The sequence below is a fragment of the Amphibalanus amphitrite genome, unplaced genomic scaffold (genome assembly GCF_019059575.1).
Source record: "Amphibalanus amphitrite isolate SeventyFive unplaced genomic scaffold, NRLGWU_Aamphi_draft 000175F_arrow, whole genome shotgun sequence".
NCBI classification, from domain to species: domain Eukaryota; kingdom Metazoa; phylum Arthropoda; class Thecostraca; order Balanomorpha; family Balanidae; genus Amphibalanus; species Amphibalanus amphitrite.
Genome location: NW_024881670.1, coordinates 834491 through 844005, shown reverse-complemented (window position 1 = coordinate 844005; position 9515 = coordinate 834491). Strand labels below are relative to the sequence as shown.

The window sequence follows — 9515 nt, the reverse complement described above, 5'->3', positions numbered from 1 at the left end:
TTGCATCGACCAGACGGCGACATCTATGAAGTCGATGGGGTACTGCGCTACGCTGACTACGCTCTGTCGACCTAGATTGTGGGACGTGTTTACGCTTCCCAGGTTCCATGGAACTCGAAGATGATCAAAGCATACCCTGCATCCCCTGCATATCCTCCTGCACATCCTCTCATTACGGAGCGAGCGAAGCGAGCGGAGTCTTTCGTAGATTACCTAACGGAAATTTCTGAGTATGAGCGGCCGGCCGGCCGGCCGTGAGGACGCTTTTGCGAGGCTCAGCAACCACTTGACCGATTTAAATGCGGTAATTTTTGTAGGGTAGCTTCATTCCTTCTACCAATTATTGGACTATTCCCGATGCATGTGGACTGTAATTTCAACCAGCGAGCGGTGGGTGTGGCGCGGCTTGGCGGTGGTCAAACAGACTTGTTTTCATATTATGTTGTGTTTTTTATGTAATACTCATGTTTATTTTATACTGATTGAAATAAACAAATAAACAATAACGAATCTTATAATATTTTTGTGTATGTTTTGCTCATTTATAATGTTGAAAATAAATGTGTATGTATGTATGTATGTATGTATGTATGTATGTGGGTGACCCCTTATGCACGTGCCACGTGCAAAACGAAAAGGTGTCAGTTTTGTAATGGTTGCAATATCTCGGTAAGTACTGGGCCGATTGCGCTAAAGGTTGGCATGTAGGTAGGCACCCACTAGGCAATGCCAATCCATGTGCCAGAGTTAGGGTGCTGCTGCACGTGCGCACGTGCAAGGGTCGATTCCAGATCTCGAGAACGGCTGGACCGATTGTGCTCAAATTTGGTACACGGTTAGGGAGCAGTTAGTAGGTAGGGTGCCGTGCACACGTCGGTTGGGACCCATTTTGCACGTGCGCACGTGCAGGGTGCCGCTTCCAGATCTCGAGAACGGCTGGGCCGATTGTGCTCAAATTTGGCACATTGCTAGAGACCGGCTAGAAGGGTGCCGTGCACAAGTCAGTTGGAGGTACCCCTAGAAATTTTGCACGTGCAAGGCTCGCCCTCTCGCTCGCTCCGTTAGTCGCCCCAAAAGGCGTTATACTGGTACGTATAGCCAATGAGCAGACTAACTAAATCATTGCAGAAACTCAAACATTCGATGATATAGCTTCCCCAGTTAGGCACTAATTGTAACATACGTGACCTAGGTCACCTATGTTCCTTCCAGGGCTGCGGAGTCGATAGATTTTAGGGTGGCTCCGACTTCAACTCCGACTCCGGCTTCGAAAATCGACCCCAACTCTGACTCCAACTCCGACTCCGACTCCGGACAGTTTTGCTAAAATTCATATCATGATCTTGAAGTTAATAATGGCGATGCTTTCATCTTGCCTGAAATGATCCCTTGTACGTTCCAAGGCTTTGCGTTGCAAATACACATTAAAAATAAGGCATGCAGAATCAAAAAGAAAGTTCTTGGAAATTCACCGTTTTCTGCTTCTTACGCTGAAAACGTTCGTCCAAAACAGCAAAATGCCTTTTTCGACAAAATCTCATTTCGAGCACAGTATTGTCAATCAAACAGGTGTAGTACAATGACGTTGAGCCATGCAGCGTTAACTCCGACTCCGGGGTCGGAGTCGGTAAGAGTTTGGCGACTCCGAGTCCGACTCCGACTTCGGGCAGAACTGTCGACTCCGACCCACTCCAACTACGACTCTTACTCCGCAGCCGTGGTTCCTTCAATAGCAAAATATGAAGTCTGCAGTTATTTTGAAGAAAAAAGGCACTTACTTGCAATTGTTTTAGGCCCCATACCCTGTATCATTGACTTAGCCCTCGCCGTGCCTATATACCGGCTCTCTACATGCCTGAGCCCCAGCCAAGGGGGAGGAGAGGGGCGGGCTCGAGCTCTTTCGCCCATTCGTCCCTAGCTAGCCCTGCCTGCCCTGCCTGCCTGCCCGAAAAAAACAGCAGCCGCTTTGGGTTTTGAGACGCAGTGACTGATAGGCGATTTTGTGCTGCAGGTTCAACGGTAACCTCTGAGGCCCTCAGGGATCCGGTATTGGGTTAATGATTTCGAGGAAAAAAATGTTTGCATAGCCGCAATGTTAGCACCATCGTGTTTATCATGCGCTCAGACGCGTCGAATAAAATACTTCTGTATGGAAAAGGTAAACTTGTCAAGTAAGAGTCACTCAGGAAACGAAGCTCGTCAAATGAGGCCACGTTGCATATTACCCGATTTGGCAGGTGTTTTTGAGTCTATTAGCGGCTTTCACGACTCGCCACCTCAATTCTATCGGGAGCTATTGATGGCCTATGAATCAAGCTACAACCATCTCTGACGTCGAGCTGTAGCCGCCATTACACGGTGATGGATGACGTCACATGAGTTGGGCGTTGGGCACTCCTCTGGACCGGTTTGTCGTTCCCAAGGACAAAGAACGGGAGAGGCGACAGCGAGGTCAGGTCATGAGGCGCCAACGGACCCTACAAACCAACTTGATTCACTAAGGTTTTCTTACTGTTGAGCTCCTAAGTCTAAAATAAGTATGATGCCCGGACATTTCAGCCTAGCTTTTCGAGAGGCCCATAATGACCTCGCCGTCGACACAATCCCCAGTCCCAGTCCCCCCCCCCCAAAAAAAAAACGGCGAACGAAAAAGGAGACGCCCCGTGACGACTTATGCTTGCAATTGCAAGTATAAGCCGCTTATTTGCAATTTGCAGTTGCTTATTTGCAATCGCTCGGGAGTCACTAAATATAGACAGCTGGAATTCTGCATACCAGACCTTCTCCACCCAAAAAAAGGAACTTCGCAATGCTTATGTATGTTCCTACATCAAGCGTTGTTCTTTTTTTTGCACGGAGATAAACTTCCCAGAATCGGAAAGCTCCTGAGTTTTATACTATAAATTCCTTATCAAGCCTGGTTTTTCATAAAAATCATCTGCGGTCAGGTCACTGACGTGATTACTAGCTGCATAACTCCATGTGGAAGCACAGAAAATGTTTAGCAATTTGTCAATCTTTTTTTCGAAACAAGGACGACTTGAAGGGCAAATTTTGTCCAACTTTAGTGACCTAGATACTGAAACGAGTGAAGATGACCTTACCATATACTTTTCAGAGCACTCGTTACGAGCTATCGGTCGTTTTTTCCGCATCTCTGAATTTCTCGTTTATTTTTCTGCGACACTCCCTCGATTTTGTACTTTTTGAACAATTGGGGGTAGACGAATTCCCCCTCTCACCATGGCGAAGTTGACTGATACATCCACCAGGAACCGGATTAAGATATTTTTTTTTATAAATATTGCCAGCAGCGTCTTCCCTCTCCACTTAGGTAGGTGTTAGGAATGTCTACTGTCTGGGTGGGCAGGTGTCTGCCCTCCATATCCGGACCGAGGCGGTGCCGTGAAGACACGACTCCGCCAAGGTCGGGCGGGTGCGACCGGAGAGAGGGGAGGACGGGCGTGGCTCGTCCTCCCACAGCCCCCCTCCCCTCCCCAGCGGCGACTCTGCCGCACTATAAAGGCGGCCGACTCACGGTCACAGGCACCACAGTCACCAGCGAGTTCAACCATGAAAGTCCTGGTAAGGAACAGACATGCACTTACATATATGAGCATACACAATAGCAGAAGTAATAATAGTTCTAAGTTGATTTATAAATTGCCGCTAACCATACATAATGCTGAAAGTGCAATGAAATGCAAAGCCTTTTGTCAGGTAGAAAAAGAAAGCGAGTAAAATGATTGTTTTGCCACAAGCAAGTCAGTCTTGGCTAATCGTTATATTGGGTCATATCGATGCGTAAGTACACGCTCTTATATTCGTGTTTTCGTGTTTTATTGCAGGTGTTCGTGTCCGCTGTCCTGGCCGCTGCGGCAGCCCAGTACCTGCCCTACGCTGGGTACGGCTACGCGGGATTCCCGTACGCCGCCGGGTACAGCCTCGCTTCTCCTCTCTACAACACCTACAATGCTCATCCCCTGACTTATACGGCTGCTGCCCCGTACACGACCTACAACGCCGCCCCGTTCTCGTACGCCCCGTACACCACGTACGCCGCCCCCGTGCCGGCCGCCACCAGCTCTCAGTACCACGCCCAGGACGAGCTCGGCAGCTACAGCTACGGCTACGCTGACGGCCTGAGCACCAAACACGAGAACAAGAACGCCTACGGCGGCACCGTTGGTTCGTACAGCTACAGGGACGCCAACGGCATCGTCCAGACGGTCAGCTACGTGGCCGACGCGGCCGGCTTCCGCGTGAAGGCGACCAACCTGCCGGTGGCCCCGAAGGCCGACCTGGCCGCGCCCGTGCACTCGCTGGTCGGCCCGGCTCCCGTCGACGACACTGCCGAGGTGAAGGCCGCCAAGGCCGAGTTCCAGCGGCTGTACGACGAGGCTGCCGCCGCCGCTGAGGCCGCCCCTGACGCGCGCAAGAAGCGCAGCGCCGTGGCGCCTCTGCCAGTCAGCGACACCCCCGAGGTGGCCGCCGCCAAGGCTGAGTTCGCCCGCCTGTACGCCGCCGCCGCCGCCGCTGCCGACGCCGCCCCCGACACCGACGGCCCCGTCTACACCGAGACTGCCCCGGCTGTCTACTCCGGCTACACCCCGGCTGCCTACTCCGCCCCAGCCGGGTACACCAGCAGCGCCCCTGCCTACACCGGCGTGCCTGCCTACACTGCCGGCTCCGCTTTCTCTTACGGTTACAACTCTGCCCACCTGCCTGCCTACGGCAACTACGCCTACTAAGGAGGACATGTGTCCACCTCTTCTAGTCTCGTTTGATACAATGTGATGCTTTCATCGAGTGGGTTGTCAGCCACTTGATTTTCTTGTTTGTCCTGTCACTTGTTTGTACCATGTGTTGTGATCATCAGCCATTGAAAATGATCAAAAAATCTTCACAAACATCGTGAAGAATATATGTGATGGAGCGAGTATACGTTTGTTTCTTGACGCCAAACAGCAGACAACTTAGCAAGACGGACCCTCCAACTGAATGGGATTTATTGTGGCTTATGCATACTGTCATGGGCTGTGAAAAGAACGATCTTACCACCAATTCGGGAATAATTTAACGTAAAGTCTTCAAACGGTAGGCATATCTAGCATGACTACTAGCAAAGAAGTTTCAACAGTAAGCTGCGCTATTAATCCGAGGCACAACATAGTCCTTAAATTTTCCCAGCTATTTTGAACAAATTGAATTTTACTTTAGAGTTATTATTTGAACGACATCGAAAGCAGAACAGAATTAGGTGCGCAATTCAAAACGTAAAAGTGACTGAGTTAAATCTGAGATGACCATCGGTAGCTTTCTGCAGGCTCTCGGCACTCTAGCCAGCGCGTTTTTTACTATTGGTTCAGAACTTGGCTCTAACGACGAGCAGTCGGGCGGCGAGGCCTTTGCGGCGAATGCGCCAGTTGTTGAGCCACTTCACGCCGTCAGCCAGCAGGTCCAGGATGGAGAGGAGGGACAGGCCGAGCAGAAAGCCCAGCGTGCCGCCAACCTCACCGATCATACTGCGGGGCAAATATGGAAGAGAGGTCAGATATAGCGGTGAACAGACATCAGTAAGCACATTTGATTATAATCGATGCAGATGGGATACTTTTACGTGCTTGTACTTAATTCAATCGGTGATTTGTCAAACAGTTGAGCAAAAGGCTAATGCTTGAGGTCGCTGCTAAGTGATGATCATTATCTTACCTCCAAAAGTCATAATTTATTACTTCTTCGATGGCCGTGTAGTATGTGTCACGGAACCGAAATTTGAACTTGGCCTCTTTGTTGTCGACGAGTTTCGTTTGAACGAGCGAGGAGTACTCGACGCCGCGATAGTTGTATGTGACGCAGGCCTGGTCACAGGAGGCCTCGCACTCGGGATGGTCTTGTGAGACCGTCAGTCCCTGTCGGAAGGGAGCAAATCGGCACTGAACATGGTCATACGACACACGGCCTTCATTTATCGTGTCACGGATAGTTATTGGTTACACGATTGTTTTCGACTGTTGAAGTTTTGAATATACAGCGTCAACATTTTCGCGCATTATTCATTTTTTCTGCAGCAAAAATTAAAGCTCTTTCCCATTTGACCAAAGAGTCATTTACGATTTGTGCAGTTACACTCACATCATGTAAATTAAAACAGCACTACGAATGAAATTTTTTACTTCCAATTCAATTCACCTTTTCTTCCACCACCCGGCTAAAATTCAGCACGGTATCTTCTTCAGTACACAGCGGTGCAGAATGATGTGGAATCATCCAGTCCAACCTGTAGATCAGAAGCTGTCACGCCGTTCAAATGAGGCCGCCCATGCTCGAGCTAATACCATCTCAATATCAGTGTAATTGTTAACCGTTGTGAACACATTGTAACGCTGCAGTCACTGGTTTCGTAAAATGCAACATGATCAAATCATGATCGATTCTCACTTGCAGCGCGGTCCTGCCTCGATCAGTTTCTCCTCGAAGCAAAAGCGGAGGCAGCCCACATAGGTGTAGCCGGGCTCCTCTCGACACGTGTGGCCGTAGCCGTTGAGGTACTTGGACATCTCCACCATCAGCTCCAGCTTGATCGACTTTCCCAGCGGTATCTCGATGTTGCGGTCCAGGCCGAGGACGAAGAATGGATTGTAAGCCTGTAGGTTTAGAACAAGAGGGGTGCATACAGGGAAACTTTTATGAATCCTAATCAGGCCTGAATCATAGATGTTTTATAAGAATAGTCAGGACTGAGCAACCTTCGTTTTACAAACTTAATTATCATGATCCTGAATATTGCAGGCTCCTGGCTACATGAACCACAAATCCTAAACGAGAAAGCCAACTAAGTACATCCTTGACCAATTAACATTTATTTACATAGTAAGCGAATTGTGCAGTGTGAATAAAATGGTGGCCATGTATAACATGCTGACTGACCTCAGCCTTTCCGTGAAGGTAGACCTCCACCTTGTCTTTGACTATGTCGTCAGGCTGAAACGCCAGTCGCATTGCTATTCCGTTATCCTTTTCATTCAATGGAGCATTTTGACCTGCAGTAATATGGAATCATCAACGTCTTCTTTATGATAAAAGCGGAACCGTCAGCGTCAAAATAGATGTAATTTTATAATAATTACAAAAATCATAACCAAACTTCAGGTAAAAAAAAGTGAAGGTGACATCGAGACTTCACGACCTATATAGGTAAGCCGCTGTATCCACGTCTGAGTCTCTTTCGCATGTAACGTACGTGGCCGAAAGACAGAAATTAACAAACCACTTCAACATGAAGCCTCCAGGGAAGATTGCGCATTGTAAGAAAAAACGGGATAAGACTAAGGAAAACGGGAAGAAAAAACAAGAGCAATCAAAGGAGCCAAGGAAGGAAAATGAGAGTTATTGGGAAGTGACTGTTGTAGATGCACTGCGTTGGGGAGATAAAAGGAATTATGTGACAGATCAGACTTCAGAGGATAGCGGCGATGAAATGAACACAAGCAACATAACTGCTCACTTGTGGTGAATGTGAAGCATCTCCTGGTGTCCAAGTTCACCGTTGTTACCTCCAAGTACTTGCCCATAGCCTCTTCACAGGTGTCAGTAATCACATTACACTCCAAAACAAACTGGTCCAGTGTCAGATTCCTGGAACAACATATTTATCAGTCATTAAGCCTGAACCAGCTCAGTTTTCAATAGTTTGCATGATATAAGCATCATTCTATGATGAAGCAATTCGATCTTTAATTCATTCTTCCGGCATAATTTATGTGTTTATTTGAAGAAGAAAAAAATGGAGCAGTCCATTCAGTGGAGAATTGCCAGCAATGTGGGTGTTCGGGCAACGCAAATCCGCCGTCCCAGCGCCTGATGGTGAGCTTGACATCCGCCATCTGATGCGGCCCCAAAGCCAAGCCGGTGCGCTTGCAGTTCCTTGCAATTATCCACCTGTCAGCATTAAGTGACGAACTTACGAGTTGATGTTTGTGTACGAGCAGATGGTCACGGCTGGAAGAGGAAAGCCTTGCTCGAAAGGCTTCCACTTGACCGTCGATATCGTATTATTGTACAGAAGCTTTGTCACGCTGACAAACACCTGAAATGAAAATGGGTTTAAGCTGTCTTTTGCTATTTTGGTGATGTACACACAGATGTTGCAAGCTGCACGATGTTCGATAAACACTTTGCTAGAAGATTATCAGATCCTTTCCAGACATCAGTGATATGAAATAAAAGGAACCAGCAGTAGATACCACTGTGAGCGATATAACACTATTACACTATGAGCGTCTAATGAGCGTTTATTATGGCAAAGACCTGATAGAATACTTGTACCGATTCATACATTTTTATATTATTACAATTTCTGAAGATAAAGTATTGAACGCCAAGTTGCTGCGAAAACGAATAGCCACTTTGCGCGTCTCCCACTAATAATCAACCAATTAGTCCTTTGGAATAAATTATTTGTATTTATTCCAACGTTTTTATCATTCCATTTTCCAAGTTACGCCTGTGGCCCTGCAGCCTGGATTATCGCGCTTTTTAGATTTTCAATTTTACTGTAGTTGAACGTCTACTCTTAATTTGAGTCTATAAACTCGCAGTAAGCACATCATTCCTAAATGATATATACCGCACCCAAATGCATTTTGAGAATACGGGAACCGTTTCGAAGTCCTGACATCATAACAACTTAACTTTCTATTTAGGAGCGACTGTTTGCTATACGCACGCCATCGTATACGCCGGTCGATTACGTGTTTCGTTCACCTACCTGTGTGAGGAACAGCACCGCAAACACGGCGACAATGACGGCACGAACTCTCAACCACCAGGCGGTCGCGGCACCGGCGGGTTTCTCTGCTGTCCCGCGGGCCGGCTGCTCCGTCAGCCGTCTGATACGCTGCAGCTTCCCGGCCTGCTCGCCAGACATGGCGCCGGCGAGGCTCCAGCCGCCACCCTCGACCAGGAACCGCTCCAGCGTCCTGTCCGGCTGGCGGGGGCGCTTCATTGCACGCCGGCCCGGGTAGGTCAGAGCGGCGGCCACCCGCCGCGTCGACCCGCCCTCCCAGCGACCGTGCGTCACTAGCGATGCGTCGAAGCTCGCACGCGATCAGAGCGTGACAGAAGACAGTGCGGCACGAGCTGTAACTCGGAGGTGCACTGGACGAATGGCCGACTGAAGAGGTAGTCATCTGGACCTGTTCTCATGGAGTGGCAGTGCACTAAACAGCCGCACCGCGCTGTTTCGGTGACGAATGGCCAGGGCGCCGGTGTTTCCTTTGTGCATGCTCATTATGGCACTATTGATGCGGCTCTATTGTGTTGGCTGGGAGAAATGGCGTAAACTGCAGTCGAGTCGTCACAGCGGCTGTCCTCTATAAGGCCGATGACATTGGCACAGTGCCTCACTCGGCCAGACAGTGTTTACCATTGTTCGACGAAAACGCGTGCGGGTATAGCGTCTCCTATCCTTAGCTTGACGGTATTTTTCGCTAGTCACCACCCGAAAATAACGT

At 48.7% G+C, this 9515-nt stretch overlaps 2 protein-coding genes across 2 annotated transcripts; one reads left to right on the top strand and one right to left on the bottom strand.

Annotated features, from left to right (window-relative positions):
* Nucleotides 1-3500: 3500 nt before the first annotated feature.
* On the top strand, nt 3501-4942 carry LOC122383863. Its single transcript, XM_043370667.1, has 2 exons — nt 3501-3585; nt 3849-4942. Exons 1-2 carry the CDS (start codon nt 3574-3576, stop codon nt 4749-4751), a joined length of 915 nt encoding a protein of 304 aa, XP_043226602.1. The 5' UTR covers nt 3501-3573; the 3' UTR covers nt 4752-4942.
* Nucleotides 4863-9419, bottom strand: LOC122383862. Its single transcript, XM_043370666.1, has 8 exons — nt 8771-9419; nt 7968-8089; nt 7508-7638; nt 6931-7043; nt 6442-6647; nt 6193-6280; nt 5713-5912; nt 4863-5525 (listed from the first exon to the last, which is right to left on the bottom strand). The coding sequence occupies exons 1-8, from the start codon at nt 9005-9007 to the stop codon at nt 5366-5368; spliced, it is 1257 nt and encodes a 418-aa protein (XP_043226601.1). The 5' UTR covers nt 9008-9419; the 3' UTR covers nt 4863-5365.
* Nucleotides 9420-9515: the final 96 nt, after the last annotated feature.

Coding starts and splice junctions, on each gene's coding strand:
- LOC122383862 (XM_043370666.1), bottom strand. CDS start 9,007: ATGAAGCGCCCCCGCCAGCCGGACAGGACGCTGGAGCGGTTCCTGGTC. Junction 7,639..7,967: donor TCGTACACAAACATCAACTC/GTAAGTTCGTCA, acceptor ATGTTGTTCCAG/GAATCTGACACTGGACCAGT. Junction 6,648..6,930: donor ACCTTCACGGAAAGGCTGAG/GTCAGTCAGCAT, acceptor CTAAACCTACAG/GCTTACAATCCATTCTTCGT.